Source organism: Colletotrichum godetiae (assembly GCF_030913485.1).
Source record: "Colletotrichum godetiae strain CBS 193.32 chromosome Unknown BDP55scaffold_55, whole genome shotgun sequence".
NCBI classification, from domain to species: domain Eukaryota; kingdom Fungi; phylum Ascomycota; class Sordariomycetes; order Glomerellales; family Glomerellaceae; genus Colletotrichum; species Colletotrichum godetiae.
In genome coordinates, this window is record NW_026851303.1 from 238,248 (window position 1) to 260,494 (window position 22,247).

Here is a 22,247-nt window from a genome sequence, read left to right on the forward strand (position 1 = left end):
GTTTCTCTTCGCTGCCCTAATCGGGTAACATGGGCCAACGTTTGCGGTATGTCACTGCCGAACCGAAACCCCAGTCCCCGTATGGAGTCACACCAGACATCGATTAAGGTAAACGTCGAACATATCTGTGTCTGAATCAGGCCCAGCTCGTGCCCCTCCTTGCCATTTTGAAGGTCTGGTCACGCTCAAAGTCGGAGGCCTTAACCATTTTCCGCTTAGCAGCAGCCACAGCCGCTGCAGAACGCAACGGGGTCTCCCCATGCGCTCCCGAGCCGTCAGAAGCGGCGGCGGCAGTAACGGTAGCATCGGAATCGTTACCACGGCTCGCACCTGAGCCACCACCAACAAGACTAGCTCCCCCTCCTCTTCCTTCACCCATCTCTCTATCAGTCCAGATTGGTGGTGGTTCCTGATGGAAAGGCCCCGGCGTCATCGCTTGGTCCCTCTTCTCCACAAAATGCGCGACGCCCGTCCGCGAGCGCCTTATCCCTTTCTTGCCGAACTCCGCTAAGCCCTCTCCTTCAAAGTCGAGCTGCGCGTGCGCCCATACGAGCGACTCATTGTAGTCTTCCTGCGCGTACGTGTGGAAGGCCTCACAATAGGCCCGCAGCGGCCGGTGATCCTGGTTGCCGAACTCCAGGAACCCACGCGTTGCATGCAGCATCTCTTCGAGGCTGCGATGAGGCACATGAACCCACGTTGTTGCTTCTGGCCTCTTGGTTGCCGTCAAAGTCTTGTTAGACCTCACTGGCGATGATACCGTCGGAGTTGAATTTGCTCTCTTGGCGGAAGCTCGAGCGGAGGCCTTGGCAGGTCGATGAAGGACTTTCTCAACAATCTCATACGCTACACCACCTTCCAGAAAATCATAATGCGCGACGGCGGCAATCGCCTTCAAGCCGAGGTCTCGTTGTCCAGGCGGTTGCTCCTCGATGCGTCGAATGCCGGCGTCAAAGAACGAGACGATATTCGCAGGCAGTTTATCTGCCTGGACGGCAACGGAGTCGAGGGATTGGGTTTTGTGCAGGCCGTCCAGTCGCAGACGAGCGAGACTGATGTTGCCGCGGGCCTGATTTTTAATTTGGTCTCGCAGGTCGGCAAAGGCTTCATGGTTTCGGGGGTCAACCAGCCGTCTGCCAAAGGCGGAGAGTGGTGGTAGCTCGTCTGCGTTGTTCTCCCGGCTGCTGTTGCTGCGACTGCCCAGGCCAAGGTCTCCGTGCTCCGTTTCCAGGTCCCAATCGATGAATCGTGCGGCCGATTCCATGGCGGAATCGGAGTCGACTTCAAGCTCAATATGATCAAAAGGTTGGACGAAGTCTGCGGCGTCCCCGCTTCGCATTCGCCTCGGATGTCAGCCTTATTCGACTCGAGAGTCTCAACTCCAACTTGGTTCGACAAGACCCGCATGTCTTCCCGCAATGGAAAAAGGTTCATTTCATGAAGTGAAAAAGCAACATAACAATGGGTGAAGTATGCAAAGACAGTGTTTAGTTTGGCACGGCCATGGTAAACTCACCAGTTGATGCATGCCTTGCCATTGTCTCTGCATTCTTGGCAGAGGATGTGTGAATCCAGTTTCACCTTTCTCGTTTTGCAATTCTCACATCGCCAATAGACATGAAGGAACTTCGTCGCCTTATCTTCGCAAGAGTCGCAATACTGCCAAGTAGGTATCGTCTTCAGACATGAGACGCGGGAGGTGATGAGCACCTTGAGCTTTGAGTCGTTCGCCAAGATGGCCAGCTCATTCTCAAGGAACAGGTCGACGGCCGGACTACATCTGTCAAAGTCGTCGACGACAAGGAACGCGTGATCGAGCATGCCAAGTCGTGACTGCAGCGCCTCTCGCATAAGCTTAATCCGGAAGATGTCGCGATGGCCGTGCTTCCTAGCGTCGAGGTAAAGTCGATACTTTGCGACGTACGCTTCGTCCTCGTCGACCTCTGTGTGGTTGACGCACAGTTGGTGGAATATACTCGTCAGAACGTCTTCCACAAAGGCGGTACCGCCCGAGGCCACGTCCGTCCGCACAAAGACTGAGGCGACGGCTTCCCTCTCCCCATGGTATTGTTCTCTCAGCCTCTTAGTCGCCAACGCGGACAAGGTCGTCTGAAATGGCATGAGTTGTAAGTCAGTAAGTAGGTAATCAGCGCATAAATTCTATCAGCGTGATGCATCGCCAACCAGCGTCTTGGCATCCGATCAACCCATGGGACGATCTCGAGGCCCGTGACCCTCATGCAAACTGCAAACTGCAACCTGCAAAACAAAGGAAAGAAACGCAAAGGAAAATGCCAGGGAAAAGGTAAAACCAAAACGACTTGTACGCACCTTGCCTGACCCTGGTCTACCGACGCAGCGCAGCATCCACTTGTTGTCATCCCGTTGCCAGCATTGAAAGATGTCGTTCATGAACACCCAGTCCCACAATGGCTGCCAGATATGTGCGCCCGGTTCGTGCGACTCGCTCAATGCGGGGTGCATTTCTGACCGACTCTCGAACAGTTCCCTCACCGCGGGATGGTGCGCTTCTTCTTCTTCAACGGTGTCCATGTTTTGGGGTCTCCGTTTTGGGATTGGAAAGACTCAGGGTCGAAACGGCGCAACGTCTGTAGCTTGGCCCCAACAGAGTAGCAAAGTTCAAATATTAAACGTGGCTGGCGGACTTCCGACATTCAAGAAACGTTGGATAAGTTTCTTTCGTTCACCGTGCCACCGGACACCACGGATAGGGCTCCTTAACGGGGAAAAAAATATCGGATTAGCAAGAGTCGCAGATGGGCCACCCGTTCAAGAAAGTCAATCACTTCCACCTGTAGAAGAACGCCATGCTCGAGTATGCACGTGGTAAGCAGAACCATCACACCCACTGCCGGGTCCACAAGCGGCTTGTGTCACCAAGAAACGGGTGCAGAGATTTGGTGGCTGCCTGGAAAGGCTCTATCAGCAGGCGTATCACCTTACCGTTCCCGGGGGCTCGTAAAAATCGCGTGTGTTGATGTTACCAGGGTCGTGGAGGGGGAAATCAAGCTATTCATGCGGCTGCAGGGGCTGCGCCTCACCAAGTTGCTGAATCTCACGCAAAATCACCTTCCCTTGCTTGCCTAACTAATCAAACCAATATGCTTAAGTGCTGACTTACATCTCAGCCGTGAATCCTACGGGACCCAAACAAGCCACATGTCTTATTGAAAAAGGTAATCGTCTGACGAGCAGCCTAGCCCTAGAAGCAGGTCCCACTCAAACTACAACAACGGGCCGCAGCCACAAGCCGTTGACGCATGATACTGTTCGATTTTATATGTACGCTTCGCAAGCTTGTCTTCAGATACAGAGAATTCACGCCGTAATTAAAGGTGCTTTGGATCGATAAAGGGAATAATTCCATCGGAAAAAGTCTGTTCTGGATCACTGTTCTGCGGCCCGCTGGCATCATCATAAGTTCATGGTTGTTACACGTCTCACGTTGAGAAATGATGTTGCCTGGCTTGTCGCAGCCTTAAATGCTCGTCAATGACGGGCCAAGTCTTTGAATCCACATTGGAGGCACATTGGTTACATCGGGCCACACAATATGCAGCCACGATGCAGCCCAGCAGTCTGGTCTCCAGGCTCTGGATTTACGATTGCCTAGCAGGGTCATGGGGGCCGAATGTCTAATCTTAGATAGGAAATGGCGCCCGTAGGTGTAGACTTTGCTTTTTGCCTCATGGATGGAATGAGATTAATAAGAAGAGTCTAGCCGGTCGGCTTCGGTTGCTATTCTTGAAGTTTGTGTTTGATAGCTTCTTTCTAGTCAAGTCGACCGTCGTCTGGTTGAAACTAAGTCAAAATGTTGTTCAACCTCCCTTTATTGCTGCTGAGCCACTGCTTAGGTGCAGTGCTTGCTCGCCCATCTGAAGCTCCAAAGAGTTTGCCTCGACGACAAGATGCGGCTGACACGTCTGTTCCGCCGCAATCGATTTGTGGCGACATCATCGACGGTGTGAATGAAGGTAATATTAAAACTTATAGTGAAGGCTATCCTCTCATGCTGACGATATTTCAGGATATCGAATTTTCTGGGCCTCAGACGTATACGAATGCTTGACCAGCGTTCCTTTCAACGACGCCGTGGCACTCCGCTTCATCGAGTACTACAACGAGACTATGCAGTTTCAAAGCACACTGGCATATCTCAAGAATCCTCCTGAAGGCTATCAACAACCTGCGTGTGACCTCAACCAAGGCTTGGAGCTTTTGAAGGCGAACGTAACTTCAGGTGCCTACAAGAACCAATACGAATTTGAAGCCGATCTGCAGCTTCTGGTCTATTCAGTCCATGACGCTCACGTTGATCTTGCTGCGGGAATTCTTTCAGCCTTCTCATTTTCGAGCCCTTGGTCCCTCGTTACTGCATCAATCGACGGCAAGGAGACCCCCAAAATATACTTCGAATGTAAGTGACTCCGTGCAGTCAGAGACTATGTGTGACTTTCGCTGACTTCAATATCAAGCTCATGTTCGCGATTACCGGGACAATGGAACAAAGATCTCCGCCATTTCTCACATTAATGACGAACCGATTGTCGATTTCTTAACCCGCTATGCTGCGCTGAACTCAGTTGGCATGCTCGAACCCCATGCCGACTGGAATCAGATCATGGGCAACCCCGTACAGGATATAATGGGAGCGCTGAACATCTTCGCCGGCAGCGGTACCTTCTACCCTGGAGACGGGCTTAACTTCACCTACGAAGATCCCAGCCTGACCGTAAACGCCGTCGAAGAGACCTACTGGGTAGCAATTTACAACAACCCCGATTTCACCGGTCCCCTGAAGACCGGCGGCGACTTCTACAACTACTTCGTCCTCGGACTGCTGCCAGCATCCTATGGTGAAGTTCCGCTGCCGCCGGCGTTTGGAGGTGGCGACCAGTCAGGCGTCATCATTGACATAGAGCCGCAGCAACAACGCCGGAGCTTCTACAATGAGAGTCTGAAAGCATTCCCGGCCAACCCGGACGTTGTACAGAATAACCTGGACGCGACTGGAAACGGTGGTGTCGTGACAGGGTACTTCTACGACGACATCTCCACCGGCGTGCTCAGCATTCCACACTTTGACCAGTACGGATGGGACATCGGCAACTTCAGCTTGGCCATCGATACATTTCTTGAAGGGGCTCAGAACCGGAGCCTTTCTAAGCTCGTAATCGATCTCACAAACAACTATGGTGGGACAACAGGCCTTGCACTTCTCTTGCTGCGGGACCTGTTCCCCGGCATCGATCCCTTCGCCGGAAGCCGCAGACGTAGCTTTGACATGGCAAATGTTCTGGGTTCTGCTACGACAAACTACTGGGAGGGGCTTCCGACCAGTAACTCGACAGAATTTGAAGCGAAAGTCGAATTGGTGGCAAATGAATGGGTTATTACATCTCGGTTGAATGCTGAGACGAACGAGAACTTTACCTCATGGGAGGAGTATCAGGGTCCGCGAAAATACAATGACGACGACTTCAGCTTAGTGGTGAGTGTGGCCCGTAACGATTACATTCCGGATGGCTCTCAGCTCACATATTCTCCAGGAACGCTATGACCTATCCAACCCGTATTTTCACCAGGCCGCTTTTGATGGTTGGCTGATGAACCGCTACATCGACAACGAAGACGTTGGCAAGTCTCCACCGTTCAAGCCGGAAAACATCGTCATTGTAAGTCGAATCAACCGTTTAGCTCATGAGCTGTAGAAACTTTAGACTGACATGCCTCCCAGCTCACCGATGGTGCCTGCTCATCCGCTTGTGCTCTCTTCCTCGAGCTGGCCACCACCCAAGGCAAAGCCCGCACCATCGTCGTAGGCGGTTCCCCCAAGCCCGGCCCAATGCAAGCGGCGGGCGGTACTCGCGGAGCCCGCATCTACTCTGGCAACTTCCTTGACAACGACTTCGCCCTTGCCCGGGACAAGAGCGAGACTGCCGCAGCCAGGCTACCCGACGTCCGTGAGTCAGGCATGTACGTCAGCTACGCGGCTTTCAATCTCCGGGACCAGCTCCGCGCGGACGACGTCTCCACCCCGCTCCAGTTCCGCTACTCTGCGGCCGACTGCCGCTTGTACTACACCCTCGACAACGTGAATAACATGACTGTTCTATGGCGAGACGTTGCCCGCGCTGCCTTTGAAGATGACAGCATGTGCGTGGAGGGCTCGACGGGGTACACCGCCCGCAACGGCGCGGTACCGAAAGCGCCGCCAAAGGCCACTCCAGTTCCGCTGTCCACACTCAAGACGGCGATTGAGTACACAGTCGACTACGATCCGGAGACTGCCAACGGACTCCCGGCAGCGCAGGGCTTTTCAACGAAAATGGTAACGTTTCAGCTGTGCGACACCAGTCCGCAAGCGATTTCGAAATGTCCCAATGGCGGGACACCGATGTTTAACATCCCGGTCTCCTGTGGAAATAACTCGCAAGGAAGTATCGCGTGCGGTTGTGTCCCATCGTGCCAGCTTGGGGAGAATAAATGCAGCGATCTCAACTTGAAGTGCGCCGAGGCCAAGTCGAACGTTCAGGCGACGAATAAGGCGACCTTTGGACCCTCGAAAAAGAATGCTGCAAGCACATTCACGGGTGGGACGGTGACTCCGGGTTACTGCGTACCCAAAGTTGGAGGTCCATTGCTGGGCTGCCCGCGTTAACCTGATGAAGTATGTTGCTATCACTGGCCCCAAAACTTGGAAGCAACAGCGCTATACGCTCTTGAACGTTCTTGTAAATAATTATAAGCAACATGATTGATTGAACGATTGTCCCTGAAAGCTAGTTGGTATCATGCTTCCGTTTTGTTGCGATTAACATCCGGAATCCGATACACGCTTGCTCTCTCCATCCTCACATTCTCCCAGAAGTCATATCCGCCATCTTTCCTCTTCGTGCGTCTCTCTTCCCGTTCCAACTTATTGACACGTCTCTTCTCCCTCTTCTTTCGTGGCACAACCTTCTTGATGCCAGATGCTATGAATAGTACAACTTTCTTACCACTCTTATACCCCATTCGAACGATTCCTTGTACACGACTGCTGAACGCCGCGATGAGTGCTGCTGCAATTATGAAAACGGATAGGGGTAGTGAGACAGCGCCAACGAAGCCGATGGTCGGGAGTTGTTCGCTCCATTCGACTGTGTTCATACCGAATAGGCTCGTGAAGAAGGACAAAGGGAGGAAAATGACGGTAAATGTGGTGAAGATCATGACGGAGAGATTTTGCGAGGAGGCCAGCTCGGTTTGAAGTCGAGACCATCGAACTTCGTCGACTTGAGCCTTGCGTTGGACCATTTCCAGAAGTTTCTCGTACTGTAATTCGTTAGTAGACATTCTGGAGCCAAGGGTGTAGGCTTGAACAGAAAAGCACTCACATCATTTCTCGTCGTGTCAACTCTTTTCATCATCTCAAGCGTCTGACTCTTATACTCATCGAGCTTGGCTAACGCTTCTTCCAGGTACATCTGTCCGTTCTTTGTCACACTTTTGAGGTCTTCTCCCTCAAAAATAGACTTCATGTTTCGAACTACACCATCCTGGGTTTCAAATAGCCTTTCGAGAGACTTGAGCTCATCCTCTAGATCCCTGAGTTCCATCAGCGCTGACGTGTTCTCGCGGTTCTCTCGCTCGGCTTCTTCGAGCTCCCGCTTGTGGCGCCTCTTGATGGATTCCGGCCGGTTGCTGTCCGAGTCCGAATCGAAGCCCACATCTTTGAACGTCTGCATGCGGAAGTGCTTCAAGGAGGAAGTCATACGCTCAGTCTTTACCCGTTAGTCTCAGGGCTAGAGATCTTGAATATAGACCAAAGGTAACTTACGAGCATGCTGATTGCCTCTTCAAAGATCCTGAAGATCTCGAGGTCTGGATGCGAAGCCCGGTCAAGTAGAACGGTGACTGCGTGGAGTACAATGAAGGCTGCAAGGTCCAGTGCATTCTCACAACGGCCTGTGAGATCGCCGTTTAGCTCATTGTATACGCTATTTCTGAGATCTGCCTGCTGGAACAGGGGTCCCTCCTTAGGCTTTGACTCCCTTCTATTGAAGAATGTGGTCAAGGTTTCTACGATGTTTTGTCAGTTCCCTACTTGCTTCCCCCAACAATTCGATCTGGGACGACCTACTGGTGTCGATGGCCCATAGCCAAAGCTCGTCAACCATCAAAACCTTGCCATCCTTGATGACCTCGTCGAGATCTTGGTCTTCTTCATCCGTATTGACATCTTCCTCCAGCAACCCCGTGCTCGAAGGCGTCAGCTTGTTCATCGGGCTCCATGTCGACCCTGAGGTCTGTCTCCTCTGGAGCCCTAGCTGTTCCATGTCAACACCAGTGGAAGCGCGGTCCTTGGTCAGCTTATAAAGCATCTGATCATCATCGCGGGCCCAGGTGTCTCTCAAGGAAGGATACGCAAACTGATCTAGAGTCCGGCGATAGTTGAGCGGCGGGTCATATCCTATGTACTCCCAGATCATTCGAAGTTCCGCAGAGTCTAGCTGCGCAATGTCTCGCGGAACAGGACGAGATCTGCCGTGCTGCATGCGTTGTTTGATGAAGTTGCGTCGGCGGACAATGTCGATGTACGTGTCGAAATGCAGAAATGGAAGGTACATGTACAGATACGCTGATGAAGGCCCAGCTGGACTAACACGACCCGAGAGTTTGGGTGATGGATGAGGTGAGGGGACTTTTGACATGATCAGCTTGTGTTGCACTAAGGTAATTCCCGAGTCGTTCATTATCTTACCGGAGTTGAGAGGAATCATGTTGCAGGCCGGTTTGACGAATGACGCTTGCGATTGGGAATGCCTTCCAATCACATGCTTCGATGCCCAGTTATCATGATTAAAGAGTTTCACGAAGCTTGGGTCGTTAGGGTTGGCTAGAACACCAAAAACATCCTGCAGTACGTTCATTAGCGCGACTCTGAGCATATTGCGCCCTCGATCCTACCTTGACCCAAGAGGGATTAGTAAACGGAGTGTGAATCCACATGAACTTTCTGCCAGTCGGATCAGGTCTGGAGAACCCAGCTGTCAGGTCCTCCAAGGCGGAAGCTCTCGAGTATCGATCTTGCCGTCTAGAAAGTGGCTCCGAATAGCTCTTCTCCATGCCTGCTGCCGCAAAAGGCTCGGGATCTGGCGTCCTTGGTGATAACTCTAGTTCCGTTGGATCTGATCGTGTGCTGTCGGCGTTGCTGGCTCGGCTGGATGGCCGATTGAACCCAGGCGGAGATAAAGCCGGCACCTTGAGGCTTTGCATTCGACGAAGAGCGTCCACAGGCATCGAATTAGAGCCCCCAGCCATGGAAGGGCGAGTGACGACGATGCCGGGCGAGCCCTGGCTTTCTGAATCCGAGCTCTTGGGCCGACTCCCAGTGTCTGAGCCAGCTCGCCATATCTTTTGCCCCAGCTCTTGGAAACCAGCCATGATACCTAAACCATGAGAGCTATGCTGTGATTCTTCCTGGCTTGGGTGAGGCGGATTGGGATCGGACCGCGGCCGGAGTGTGGATCTTCTTAATCGCTCTTCCAGGCACCGTTCGGGGCCTTTGTCCAGAAACTCTTGTAGATGAAGCTTCGTGAAGTACAGACGAATGGCGGACTCCATATCTGCGTCTGGGTCTTCATAGAAGCCGATTATCTCGACTTTGATGTGTCTCTTGAGATTCAACGGCGTGTGTATATACTGGGAACTAAGATCCGTCGCCTTTTGGACCGCAGCGGAGAGTTCGTGCAGATATGTGTTCATCGTCTCTGTATTTCCCTCGCCAAAAGATGCGCAGTTTGCATGCTCGCTATCCAGAGAAAATACTCGTTCCTGCCTCACGCCTAGTAATGATGACTTGATGGAAGCAATGGGAGCACCGAATCGGACTTCCTTCGCTAAGCCTCGACTCGTTGACCCAGAGCCCGAAAGCTGGGAGTCGATAGTCTCATAGAAAGACCAGATTCTGAGCTCGCTTGCAATAGTTGAGAATTCCTCGTCCATCTTGAGAAGCGGCTTGTGGCCTAATCTCAAATCATTGGATATCGAGCGTGGAAGTGGTCGCTGGAGACGAAGAAGGTGGCGAATACTGCCCTCAAGGTTATTCATTGACAGATAGCTTGAGCCCTTGTGCGGCGTTGCTGCGATGATATCAGCATCTAAAAATTATCTCAATGTCGTGAAATGAGGGAAAAGGCTTACCGAAAAAGGTAACTCCATGGCAGTTATACATGAATGGCTTGAATAGTTCACTCTTGATTGCTTTCAAAAGAGCCAACTTAACGACTAAGCCGCCAATGCTATGCGCGATGAAGAATAATGGACGAGACCGTTGCTGAAGCCATGTCACCCCGTGAAACCACGAAAGAAGCGGTGTTGGAACTCACATTGCCATATCTTGTGTTCCATACTTGCTCGATCAAATCGTTCGCAAGGTCTTCCAACGTGATTCCCTCAACCAACTCGCGATGCCGGTAAAGTAGCACGCGAGCCTCGCTGACCTCCTTTCGAATCCCCTGTCTCACCCAAAGATGCGTTGCCTTGGGAAGATGCCGGTTGATGGTCGGCGACAGAATACTAGCTCCCGCGAGCTCTTTCAAAGCAGTCGGCGGCACATCGGCGGCCCGTCCGAAGTACCCATCTGGCAGTGGATCGCGGGCCCAGGTCTCGACCGGGTCGGCTCCGGGACATGGCACGCAGACGATGTCGACCAACGTCTCATTGTACCCGCGTCCGTTAACATCGCCGTCGATGTGCGCGAAACCTGGCCGGGGTTCCCAGTGCGATGAATTACTTGGCCGCGGAGGCGATTCGGTTCTATCAACTTGCGTGTCCTCCGAAGGCTGGCCGGGTGGAATTGTCTGGGGCGGATCAGTACGCTCGGGGCTGTCGCGCTGAGCGGCTGCGACTTCGTCAAGGACCGCGTTCTCAGTCTCGCGCGTCCAGTCCTTGTACTCCGACATATTGCCTCATCACTCTGGATTACCGAGAAAATGACATGAAAGTATTTTGCGAAGAGCGACCTGGGATACAGTCTTGCATAAGGAAATTTGAGATTCTTGCCAAGCTCATTCCGTTTGTCTTCGAATGTCGACAGCGCAGTCATCATACCGGACGCCTGTTTGCTTATGCAGCCACCAAGGCAACCTAAACCCTGTGAGTCTGCATGACCTGCAGACAGGCTGCATAGTTATTGCTGACGGTGGCAGGCTGGACCATTCGCCAGCCTCAATTTCCTCTAGTCCCGAGGACAAGCTGCGGACCGAGCCTCAGAGGACCATCACCTCGGATTGGAGGTTTCGCGGGTGGTGTGCAGAAGGATCAGCCTACGCTAACTCCTCGTGGCCAGCTACGAGCATCACCTGGACAATAAAGGCCACAGGCAACGGCGGTTTTTGCTGAGATACGTTTTGGGGCCTCAGCCCTGAAAACCGCCCGTTGGCGAACACTCCCTCATGTTGAAAAAGCGACACAAAGATATTAAGAATGCTAAGAAGTCTCAGGAGAGCCTCAGACTCATACGGTCTGTAAGATGAACCGTCCATGTCCACACCAGGCTGGATGACACACCCAGAGGCGGTCTGTTTGGGAGTTGGATAAGTCGAATGCCAGCTCAGGACTTGGCGGTTCGCCCGCTAAAATGGCCCAGAAGTGAGCTGTGCCGCGTATCCGAGCTTTCGCGACCATCAACAGTGAGGATAATGAACGCTCGGGGTCATCTCTTCTGAGCAGGGAAGTCTGATATATGGAAGGGAGCATGAGATTCAACATTGTTCTCCATCTGCCGGCCAAACTCCGCTACATATCCTTGACGATCGCGGATAGGTATTGACGGTACGGAAATTCCGCAACAGTGCACCAGCTCACTGTTGATCGGGGTTCAGCTCACCTCGGCTTCTGTCGGGGTTTTCAAGGCAGCGACCAAGCTAGCTCAGCGTGATCTCAACTGCGACAGATGCGAGTTCATATCAACGGGAGCTTTCCTCGAGAGTACATGGAAGTCTCACATTCTGTGTGTTTCTGTTAACAGAGCCCCGGGTTTCCATCACTGGCCTTGAGATTGCAGCGAAAGTCGCCGTGTTCTCAGTTCAACTCCGGAAATCGAGAGGGGCGGCCTCGAGGTACGTACTCCCTAGTTCCACCCCAGAAACTCTGATCGCGGGGTTCTCAGCGATGGAACGCGGGGCATCGGCCATTCCGCCGAGTTTCCAATGACACAACTCACCTGAGTCTGACGATAAGAGGTGGGCATTGTCAACAATTCAAGCTTGATCTCCAGAGTGTGATCAGTCTCCTGCTCCCTCTATTCTTTCTGGAGTTCACGGAATTGTCCACGAAACCTTTACAATGTCTTCCTGGGCGGAAATCAAGTCGCAAAACCGCAGTCTGCAGATTCTCCAAGCTGCGACTGAGGGCAAGTATGGAGTTCTCTCCGTGGTCATGTAAGTACCATCAGCTACCATGACACCTAGTCAGGAGGACATGAGACTAAGACCTGCTTCAGCTACAACATTGAGCACCTCACTGCTGTTGTTCGCGCAGCAGAGGCCAAGAAATCACCCATGCTGATTCTCTTATTTCCTCTTACCGTGAAGCAGCTCCCAACTCTACCGTGGGCCGTCGCCGCAGCCATCAAATCGGCAAAGGTTCCACTTGCCCTACACCTCGACCACGCCCAAGATGAGCAGCAAATTCGCGACATCGCGGGAACTTTGCCATTTGACTCAATCATGGTTGACATGAGCCACTACGATCACGAGGAGAATCTCGCCAAGACCAAGGGTTTGACGAGGGTCTGCCACGACCATAACATCGCTGTCGAGGCGGAAAGTGGACGCATCAATGGCGGAGAAGACGGCATTGCAGACACTGGCGACTTGGAAGGTAAGTCTAAGTAGAGACCAGCCCAGCAGGCCCCATGTCCTTCATCCGCTAACTTCAGTAGCTCTATTCACGAGTCCTGAGGAGGTCGAAGACTTCATCGATGCCGAGATTGATCTCTTGGCACCCAGCATCGGCAACATACACGGAGACTACGGCCCCAAGGGCCCTCAACTCGATTACCAGCGCTTGACAAATGTCAACAAGCAAATCAATAGCCGTGTCCTCATGGCTTTGCATGGCACAAACGACTTCAGTCCAGAGATCATGAGGAAATGCATCGATAACGGCGCCATAAAACTGAATGTCAACAAGCTGCTTCTGGAGGTCTGGAACGTCCATCTCAGGGAGAACGCCAGCAAGCCACTGACGCAACTAATGGAGGACGGCATGAACATCTTACAGAAGGAGACAGAGAGGTGGATTGACATTTGCGGCAGTGCTGGGAAGGCATGAGGGATATGACTATATCAGTCTATAAATGATGGAATGATTCAGCATTGTGCCTTGTTACGAAAAATCTGAATCGCACCTCTATTTTCATTGCCTGGTCTGCTAGGTTGAAAAAAGCCAAACGTGATTTCAAAGCAGACGTTGGTGATTCGCGCAATGCTTTGGGTTGATGCGCCAGTGGCTGGACTGCAGCCAATAGCCGCTTGCTAGCGTTCTCCCAATTCGTTGAGGAACAAAAATGGACAAACAGCGTAGTATGTACTCGGTCAACGGTGCATGGGGGGTTCGAGGAAACGCGTTGGAACGAAGCACGTCCAGATTTGTCCACCCCCATTTCCTCGTTGTGTACTAAAGGCTCTAGCAGCACAGCAGTAATTATCTCCATCGCCAATTCCCAACCTTGAACGACAACTCACATCAGTCGCTCTTTCATTGGCTCTTCGAAAATCGCAATTCCGTGGTCCTGCGCTCTATCTCTGATCTGCCGAAATCACCGCGATGTCCTCAAGCACCGGAGCCGCGAACACCTCCAAATTCGAAGCTCGACGTTTACAGGAGGAGCGAGTGCAGGCCTGGATTAATGACGACACTGCACCGCACCCTCTGAGCGCGATGGCAATTGATGGGAGCGAGAGAAGACAACGTGCTCTAGCTGAGGTTGATGGCATGTTTGCAGGTCTCACATATCTTGAGAAAGTGTGTTTGGGAGATGTCCAGGAGAAGTCTCAACGCGAGCCATCTTGGACAAACAACGACCACTTCGGGGCATTCTTTGAAGACACGTGCGACATCAGTCCCACCGATTTCCAACATATGGAAGCACAGTATGTCTCGGAAGTGGAGATGCGAACAAATGAGATCAAGCGGGCGTGGTCAGGCCTTCGAGGTCTACGAAAAGGCCTGGAACACCAGCACCAACGGCTCAAGAGCATAGCCTCCGAGGCATCCTCAACCAACATACAGAAACTTTCGCAGGCTTATGCAAATCCCAAAACAATGGGAGAAATGGGCATCTTGGCTTACAGAGACGTGCTCGACTTCGTTATTCCGGATACTCTCGTTGAAGTTGTCGCGTTCACGGCAGTTTCCTACGTCATCTCGGGCCTCCTATTCCAACGCGGTCGGGTCGCCAAAACCGACATTCTTTCTGGTTTACAGCGTTGGGGGGACTGCATCACGAATGTCGACGATCGGAAGGTCTTCGCTTCATTTGCTTCGAAGATGTGGCCTCTAGAGCATCTCCGGACTACAGACGACATCGGGAAACGAAGCGGCCAAGACGACGACAAAGATTCGCATCACCACAGAGATAAGCGTTCAAGGTTGGAGAATAATGGTCCTCTACAAACACTCAACTTTCAGCCCTTTCAGAAAGGTGTTGAGCAGAGCAGCCCATCAAAGGACATACGAGATGCAGCTCTATCCACTTCGCGTGGGATAGAGGTGCTATCAGACACATTACCATCTTCGGCCTACGATCAACAACATTCATTCGAGGTTCCATCGCTGGAGGGTGATGTTATGAACATCACAGATGATACCAACGAAGAGTTCGACTTCGGTCAATTTTCGTATCTGTTGGGAGATCTCGATGGCGCTGAAGTAAGACTTGGCCAAAACAACGACCCGAAAAGTCCAGGATACTATTCATCAGGTCTGTCAGTCGGCCACATTCCCTCTGAGACCTTCTTGCCCGTGGAAAATCCTTATATGCGGCCGCAGTCGCCGCCTCCCGCCAAGGAGTGCCCCTCTATTATTCCGGATGACCCTGCAGTGAAACAGAACATCATCAACTTCAAGTGTCTCAACAGAGACAGCGACACTGCAATATTCAAGTTGAGAGATACCCCAATGTTCTTGGTCGTGCTCGCTTTCTCGCAAGATACAGGCGATGTCTTCTATCGACTATCAGGCTGTGGTAAAACTGTTCACGCTACCAGCAGAAGCTCAGCATACGCTAGGGAGAGATCTAAATCCGAGAAGAGACTACGAAAGGATTTGTTTGATCCGATGAAAACTTCTGGGAAAGGCAATGTGGTATTTCTTGCGCTGCTCTCAGTCGCCAAGAGCTTTGTAATATTGGGCAGTCTGTCAACTCTTGAACATGCTCAAGACTACTTGGTCGCCATCTCTCGCGTAAGATTTAATCTCAGGATCGAACAATTTCTACTCATACCAATCTGACACCTCTCAATAGGAACTTGAAGTCATCGAGCCTGGTCATGAGCACGTGAAGTTCGTTCGTTGGCTTTACCGCTCCTCCGGGTCCCATACTTCTAGCACGGAAGCTTCCACTCGTTCGGCTACAAAGGCAAAACAAGAGAATTTTCCATCGGTAACACAAGACGCGTAAGTTCAGGTTTCGTCTCCCCAGCTCCTCCCAGATCCACAAAGTTGACTGACCGGAAACAGACAGGCTCATGGGAAAGCCTATCGTTGTGATGGCCCGAACTGCACGAAAACATACAAGACAGGCTCCGGGCTCTGGAAGCACAAACAAAAAGAACACGAGGAGAATGTCGCGAGGATAGTATGTCCACAAGACGGGTGCAACTTTGAAGACATCCGGCTGGACCTTGTGAGATTGCATTATCAAAGATTGCATAGTCCGGACTTGCCCGACACTTTGAAGGCCCGATGTCGAGGTCAAAAACGCCGAAGAGATTCATGAATGCGAAGGTATTTCGATAGATACAGAACAACCCATGCCGCATTTTGTGATAATTGGGAAACAAGGCATGCCTGGTCCACCAAACGCGGATCTTGCGTGTCACTCGAGGAGAAATGATTCGAGAGCAAATTGAGTAATAAAGTCAAGCGTTTGATTAACCGCACTTTTTCTGATAGGGTCGAGGTTTGAATAAGCACAGCCTTGTATAGTATAGGAGGGCACATGTACCATAGGTGGGACAAATGGTAAGAAACTTGAAGTAATTCGAAACCGAACCAAGTGAGAAAATTGAAACTCTGACTGTAGCAAAGACCGATCGGTCTCATGACTTTACTACACGAGGCTCAAATCCACTTGAACTTCACTCAAGGCACTTGTGACTTCACTGTGGCGTACCGGTGTTGATCACAGCAAAGTCTGGCAACACCAATAAGGGTCACGTGGGATTTCTCCCATTCCTCACCTACTTACAATATCAACTCCTATTGAAATCAAAGACAATTTGTATCTCTGTACTCGCTAAGATAAGTCCTTGAATAGTATATTTCTAAAAGTTGAGATACTTTCTTCACAAAATAGTGTATTGTTGATCAAGTGGAGAGTTGTAGGGGTGGTTTTGGTGGGAGAAATCATGTGACCCTTATTGGTGTTGCCAGACTTCTGAGCCGGCGTTGTAACTCAGGCTGTCAGGGCTCAGAGACCCAGATGAATCTGTGATTTGTGGTTAATCTGCTCCTGACTGCCGTCATCCCTCACATGCCTCTGAGGAAACGCCTGTGTGTGAAGAAGATATCATCTCGCCGCATACATTTTTGTCTGTGCCATATCAATCTGATCCTCCTCCCTGGAAGCTCATATGGACCATAGATGGCTAAAGATCCTGTAGAAGCTAAAAGTCGACAGTAAGTCTTGTACTTAGAAATTACAGAATTACTTTTTCCAACTCCAAATGCCTATCCCAGATATTTGGTCGTAGTCGGCAACATTATGGTGCTAATCAGAAATTTGTGGCACTGGCTGGTACACTACAGCTTTGTGCCTTGAACTGTAAGGACTGCCCTTTTCGTTGGTGCCGTATTCAGTGCATCGAACTCGCCGATATCCGGGAATTTGAGGGGTGGACGTTGTCATTTGCCGCTCAGCTAGGTTTCGCCAAACACGAAGGAAGATGCTAATCGGCGTCACCTCCCCTGTGGCATTGGTGTCGAAGCAGTTCAATACGAAGGCGTAGTCTCCGTAGAACTTCTTCTCGAAGTAGCGAATGCCGTGAAGAGCCATCAGGACTCCACAAGGCAAGCAAATAATTGATCCGAGAAGAGCACCTGTAAGAACTCCCATCCGAATGGTATTGCGGGTGTCCAGACTCCTGATGAAGTTTCCCTCGATGCCTTGTGCTGTCCAAGCGAAAATACGCGAAGGTAGCTCATCGCTACAGGTCACTGTACCACAGTCTCTGAACCATGTAGGTGAGGGGGCAAGGAGGCCCCATTCGTCTGGTGCCCAACCCTCATGCGTGCTACTGAACATCTCCCCAGATGTGGGCTCGGGCATTCTTCAGGCGAACAAAGACTCGTCCATCACCTGGATGGATAATATCGTTTCTTGCAAACGCTGGAAGGCGCGTGGCCCTTCGCCATACTGGGGTGTCATGAATACGTTCAAGATGCCGAGCATACTGTAAGCGTTGTCTTCCTCTCGACTCGTATGTCGGTCTGCCATCCAACTCATCTTCGCAGCAATGCAGACCTTGATAAGGTCTTGTAAGCCAGTCAAGTATCTCCTGGAAACGCCGCTGGCCTTTTCTAATGGGACCATGAGTTCTGCTCGTGTACCCATGTAAGTCCACGTTCCGTCAAAAAAGTTTAGATCTCGTGGTGCCAGCATCTCCTGCAAGGTCCATCCTCGACAGAACCACTCAGACGGTTATTCCCTGCCGATGCGATTGAATATCTGAGGGTCTGTCTTCTCAAGGCTGGTGTTTGACTCAACGTCCGAAAGGTACACGATACACAGCTTTGCATCGCGGTACCACTTGAACATGGAGTTGATCGACTCGGTTTCTTGTCCAATGGTAAGTTCAGGGGTCCTATGCCATTCTTGAGTTCTTCGGCATGATTACGAGACTCGTTGAACCTGATTTCTGACGGCAACCATCGGTGTGACAGAATGGCATAGCCTTCTTCACGAAATATGGACTGCTCCCCAGATTGAAGCTCGAACGAGGTAGTGTTCATGAGTCTCATTGGTCATGCTTGTTGTTGAACAGTAGAGTTGAGTTCCATAGTCGACGTGTTTTATTATTTATATAGAACATGATAAAAAACACAAAAGGGGGGCGAGATGCTTTCTTCTATTTGCAATACGAAATGCAGCTGTAAAGGTAAGCGTAACGTGCCTCGAGTTATTGGAAGAGGCCTCTCGCCCGCAAGGATAGAACCTCCTGACTCCTGAGTATGTTGTGAACCAACTGACCAATAATGCAATCAGGCATATGAAATGTATTTATTACGGAGTACATTGTTGTCAGAAGCGAACCGTTTGTCAGTAAGCGAGCGCAGCTGACGTGGCTCCGAGGCTAGCCTGTAGCGGCTGGTCTGCGTGGTACTTTCCCCAGTGTGAGGTTAGATGCAATTCGAGAACGTCTTTGATGTTCCAGTAAGGCAGCGCATGATCTCAATGTGCTGGTGTTTAATGAAGAGATTGAATCAAGGTCTATAAATTGATACAATCTCCGTTGTGAACTATGCATTCGACCAGCTGATAGATTAGCTCCAGAAGAAAGGGATTTCTGCACTAGCCATGTGCTGAAGATTCGCCGCTGTAAGTAGCTATGAATATACAAGGTGGCTGCTTTATACACGTTTGTCTGCTTGCCTCGAGTTTCTTGAGTCGTTAAAGAACTAGCACTCATCATTCTTTAGGATTGCCCATCTAGCTGAGTCATTTTTCGGACTTGTTACGAGAAAAGCGCCAAATTACTGCAAGACTAGAGGTCCTTTTACTCCTCGCAAATACTGGAATCTAGTATGCAATCATTCCGCGCATTCAATATTCACAATAAGCAGCGATGTCTCAAATAGCTTATGTTCTTGAGTTCCGAATCTGGGCCAGTCGTTGATACACACTTCTTGACTCGCCTCATGTGGGCCTGACGTATTGTGGCAAGTCGCAGCTGCTCCAGAGCTCATTTATTTAGGATCCAAAGCTACGAGCGGCTACCGACAACCGCAGTGCGAAGATGAAGTCGCGGTCATGACAGAGTGCCGAACTTGACGTTAGGTTTTGCAGCTGGTATACGAGAACGAGGGGTTCGGACTTCTCTGATGCTGTTGAAATACATTCTGACCCCCACCGCGCCGGGAAAACTCCGAGCTTTTCCGCATTTAACTTCATATACGAGCATCTAAGAAATTTATTTGAGCCGGGATCTGAGCGTGATGGAAAGGTGAGCGGCGTTTGGCTTCTTGCAGGAAATCTATCGACGAAAAGTTTTCTGTAATTAGTCACTTAGGCTGCGTCTTCATATCCACCCAAATATCACGGGCCTGCCCCATTCCATGGTCGGCCCCAATGATCTATTCAGAAATATCGGTGGCTCTAAGCGTAGCCGACAGTGGCGAGGAGGTAAGGATCTGGTCCTAAAGTTCTCGATAGAATGGTAGAGTACGGTGGCGTGATCTGTTAATCTTTCGCGCTCTGATCTCTAATATCTCTCCCTCCGAAGCCATCTAGTTCGTATATGAAAAGTCATGAAGCCACTATCCGGCGGTTGGACGGGTATCAGTGGCAAGTGCTATGACGTTGTCTAGCTTTGTTACTAAGTAGGCCTTCCTGGGACCAAGTCAAATAGACGTTCATTGGATACTATTTCTGCAGACACTATGGGTTTCCTCCACGAAAATCAGAAACAAGTGGGCAGACAAGTATGAATCTGGCCCGACTGCGACATAAAACCGGACCAAATGAAATCGCAGGCGTACAAGCTCATGTCGAGGTTTAGATGAACGGTACAGAAACTCACCGGTTCACGGACCAAGCGTTCGTCTTGCGCACTGCCTTAACGTATTACCCAGTGATAAATTCGGCACTCGTCTAATTTGTGTACTTGGTGCCTACTTAGTTAGTACTGACCAAGAGCGGGGCGACCGCCTCAATCGCGAATCATGCGCCGACAATTTTTTCCACTGTGTATTTGCTGGATAATGGCATGATTTTGAAAGCCTGGTTGTCAATTGCGCCAACGGCGAAGTGATGGGTTGCCATTCTGTCAAATCAAGAAGTTTTAGGGCAAAACTCAACCGTGCATACTCTGGCCTCAGCTCACAGAGTCTCGTACGGATCGAGGCTAGTCAGCTCAAAAAGCAAGGCAAGTTCACTGAATAACAGACCGCCGAGCAAAAGATATTCCTTGCGGCCAGTGTGGATTGAACACACGACCTTCAGATTAAGTGATTGAAGTTAACTTCAGTCTGACGCTCTCCCAACTGAGCTATGTCCGCCGCTGGATATGGATGAGGACTTAGCGAGAAAGGGGGCTCATGAATCGTGAGGCAGGGCTCCGAACCCTGCGGGTCTCTGACTAAATGTTTCCCGGCACGGCGGCTGACGACCACGCCCAATCAGGGCAATCCAGGCACTCAAAGGCAAATTCATCGATTTGGTTCAACAAGCTAGATAGCGCAGTCTCGTACTCAATTCGACTGACCGAAAGGGCTCAGGATTGAACGTAATCTGACGAATGTGTTGTTCAAGGATGATATTTTCTGGTCATCTCGTGACTTGCGGACACAGGTCGGATGCACAGGCAAGCTCATTGAATTGTTCTCGACAGTAATGAACCTCTCATACTACGGGAATCTTCTTCTCTCGTTGCTCTAGGACATAGCCAAAGGCCTCATCCAATATCCTCAGACCCTCCTCAATCTCCTCCGCATTCACAGTTACCGGAGGCGCGAGTCGGAACACGCCGCCCATTCCCGGCAGATTGACAACGTTACACGACAGTCCCAAGAACATCGCCCTATCAGAAACGGCCTGGCCAAGGTCTGATCCAGGTGCTTTCGTCTTGGCATCGGAAATAATCTCGATGCCCTGAAGCAACCCACGTCCACGAACGTCGCCGATGCACCAGTACTTCTCCTGAAGCTTCAGAAGACCGGCCCGAAGCTGTTCTCCGCGGTCGGTAGCGCGCTGGCAAATGTTGTCGCGTTCCACAATTTCAAGAACCTTGTTGCCAACAGCGGCTGTGAGGGGATCATTGAGATGCGTTGTCAGCCAGAGGAAGCCAGCGTCTTTGCATCCTTGCGCAACCGCGGCGGTCGTGCTGACAGACGCTAAAGGCAGACCGCATCCCAAAGTCTTGGACAAGCATAGAATGTCCGGAACGGTGTTGTCGTGCTCGAAAGCGAACATCTGGCCAGTGCGGCCTACACCAGTCTGCGCCTCATCGAGAATAAGCAACATGCCGCGCTTCTTGCACTCCTCGCCAAGACGCTTGAGATAGCCCTTGGGAAGGTCAAGAATGCCACCCGTAGACAAGATCGGCTCCATAATGAACGCCGCCAGAGACCCAACGCTCTGTCTATCAATCATGGACCAGCCGAAGTCCATCTCCTTCTCCCAGTCGTAGGCGCCGTCGGCCGTGCGGAAGATGGAGCGGTAGGCATAAGGTGCCGGGAACGCGAGTTGGCCCGGCATTGCGGGGCCGCCGTTCTTTCGGCCGGCGGAGTAGGTGGCGGAACCGGAACCTGAAGTCAGGCCGTGGTAACTTGCTGACATGGCGACAATTTCGAATTTGCCGGTGTGGAGCTTTGCCATCTTAATGGCAGCTTCTGTGGTTTCTGAACCGGTATTCAAGAAGAAGGACTTTGGGCGGATATCAGCCAACATGCTTCAGACAGACCAAGCAATGGGAGGGTCACCTTTTCCAGAGGAGCGGGCAGCAGCTTGCCCAATCTCTCAGCAAGGTCGGCGACAGGCTGAGTGATCATATTGCTGAGCAGGTGATCGAGCTCAGCGACATACCTCTGAACCACCTCAACGATTTCCGGGTGTGAATGGCCCAGGAGAGAGCTCATTTGACCAGACGTGAAGTCCAAGATTTGACGACCTTCAGCATCATAGAGCTTCGTGCCCTTGGCCTTGGTGATGATAACGGGAGAGTAAGGGACCCCCGTGGACATCAAATATTTGTCGGTCTTCGCCCAGAAGGCGGCTGTGCTCTCGGAGGCCATGA

The 22,247-nt window shown here is 51.2% G+C and overlaps 7 protein-coding genes and 1 non-coding gene across 8 annotated transcripts; 3 read left to right on the top strand and 5 right to left on the bottom strand.

Annotated features, from left to right (window-relative positions):
* Positions 1–136: 136 nt before the first annotated feature.
* Positions 137–2,553, bottom strand: BDP55DRAFT_732948 (uncharacterized protein; the record flags this gene model as incomplete). Its single annotated transcript, XM_060580009.1, has 3 exons — positions 137–1,331; positions 1,517–2,109; positions 2,332–2,553. 3 exons carry the CDS (start codon positions 2,551–2,553, stop codon positions 137–139), a joined length of 2,010 nt encoding a protein of 669 aa, XP_060424697.1.
* Positions 2,554–3,832: 1,279 nt separating this feature from the next.
* On the top strand, positions 3,833–6,682 carry BDP55DRAFT_636583 (peptidase S41 family protein; the record flags this gene model as incomplete). The annotated part of the gene is made up of 5 exons (XM_060572899.1): positions 3,833–3,995; positions 4,049–4,438; positions 4,497–5,512; positions 5,571–5,696; positions 5,759–6,682. 5 exons carry the CDS (start codon positions 3,833–3,835, stop codon positions 6,680–6,682), a joined length of 2,619 nt encoding a protein of 872 aa, XP_060424698.1.
* Positions 6,683–6,747: 65 nt separating this feature from the next.
* On the bottom strand, positions 6,748–11,154 carry BDP55DRAFT_331073 (uncharacterized protein). Its single transcript, XM_060566842.1, has 8 exons — positions 10,395–11,154; positions 10,210–10,342; positions 8,974–10,148; positions 8,768–8,921; positions 8,147–8,707; positions 7,844–8,085; positions 7,401–7,787; positions 6,748–7,338 (listed from the first exon to the last, which is right to left on the bottom strand). The coding sequence occupies exons 1-8, from the start codon at positions 10,968–10,970 to the stop codon at positions 6,814–6,816; spliced, it is 3,753 nt and encodes a 1,250-aa protein (XP_060424699.1). The 5' UTR covers positions 10,971–11,154; the 3' UTR covers positions 6,748–6,813.
* Positions 11,155–11,953: 799 nt separating this feature from the next.
* Positions 11,954–13,538, top strand: BDP55DRAFT_331100 (fructose-bisphosphate aldolase class-II). The gene is made up of 3 exons (XM_060566843.1): positions 11,954–12,449; positions 12,512–12,891; positions 12,953–13,538. Exons 1-3 carry the CDS (start codon positions 12,355–12,357, stop codon positions 13,342–13,344), a joined length of 867 nt encoding a protein of 288 aa, XP_060424700.1. The 5' UTR covers positions 11,954–12,354; the 3' UTR covers positions 13,345–13,538.
* A 1-nt stretch (position 13,539) lies between these two features.
* Positions 13,540–15,867, top strand: BDP55DRAFT_331101 (uncharacterized protein). The gene is made up of 3 exons (XM_060566844.1): positions 13,540–15,477; positions 15,539–15,700; positions 15,754–15,867. The coding sequence occupies exons 1-2, from the start codon at positions 13,840–13,842 to the stop codon at positions 15,692–15,694; spliced, it is 1,794 nt and encodes a 597-aa protein (XP_060424701.1). The 5' UTR covers positions 13,540–13,839; the 3' UTR covers positions 15,695–15,700; positions 15,754–15,867.
* Positions 15,868–17,092: 1,225 nt separating this feature from the next.
* BDP55DRAFT_754968 (uncharacterized protein) lies at positions 17,093–18,255 on the bottom strand (the record flags this gene model as incomplete). The annotated part of the gene is made up of 4 exons (XM_060580733.1): positions 17,093–17,406; positions 17,594–17,926; positions 18,002–18,098; positions 18,146–18,255. The coding sequence occupies 4 exons, from the start codon at positions 18,253–18,255 to the stop codon at positions 17,290–17,292; spliced, it is 657 nt and encodes a 218-aa protein (XP_060424702.1). The 3' UTR covers positions 17,093–17,289.
* Positions 18,256–20,421: 2,166 nt separating this feature from the next.
* On the bottom strand, positions 20,422–20,511 carry BDP55DRAFT_t300. The gene has a single exon. It is a non-coding gene; the product is annotated as a tRNA-Phe (tRNA).
* A 343-nt stretch (positions 20,512–20,854) lies between these two features.
* Positions 20,855–22,245, bottom strand: BDP55DRAFT_562069 (aminotransferase class-III; the record flags this gene model as incomplete). The annotated part of the gene is made up of 2 exons (XM_060570125.1): positions 20,855–21,877; positions 21,934–22,245. 2 exons carry the CDS (start codon positions 22,243–22,245, stop codon positions 20,855–20,857), a joined length of 1,335 nt encoding a protein of 444 aa, XP_060424703.1.
* Between the last annotated feature and the right edge of the window lie 2 nt (positions 22,246–22,247).

Bases quoted from the DNA above. Each gene is read 5' to 3' on its own strand.
- BDP55DRAFT_331073 (XM_060566842.1), bottom strand. From the start codon at position 10,970: ATGTCGGAGTACAAGGACTGGACGCGCGAGACTGAGAACGCGGTCCTT. The intron at 10,343-10,394 runs GTGAGTTCCAAC...ACATGGCTTCAG, and splicing joins GGAACACAAGATATGGCAAT to CAACGGTCTCGTCCATTATT. The intron at 7,788-7,843 runs GTAAGTTACCTT...TAACGGGTAAAG, and splicing joins AAGAGGCAATCAGCATGCTC to ACTGAGCGTATGACTTCCTC.
- BDP55DRAFT_331100 (XM_060566843.1), top strand. From the start codon at position 12,355: ATGTCTTCCTGGGCGGAAATCAAGTCGCAAAACCGCAGTCTGCAGATT. The intron at 12,450-12,511 runs GTAAGTACCATC...GACCTGCTTCAG, and splicing joins GGAGTTCTCTCCGTGGTCAT to CTACAACATTGAGCACCTCA. The intron at 12,892-12,952 runs GTAAGTCTAAGT...TAACTTCAGTAG, and splicing joins AGACACTGGCGACTTGGAAG to CTCTATTCACGAGTCCTGAG.
- BDP55DRAFT_331101 (XM_060566844.1), top strand. From the start codon at position 13,840: ATGTCCTCAAGCACCGGAGCCGCGAACACCTCCAAATTCGAAGCTCGA. The intron at 15,478-15,538 runs GTAAGATTTAAT...ACCTCTCAATAG, and splicing joins ACTTGGTCGCCATCTCTCGC to GAACTTGAAGTCATCGAGCC.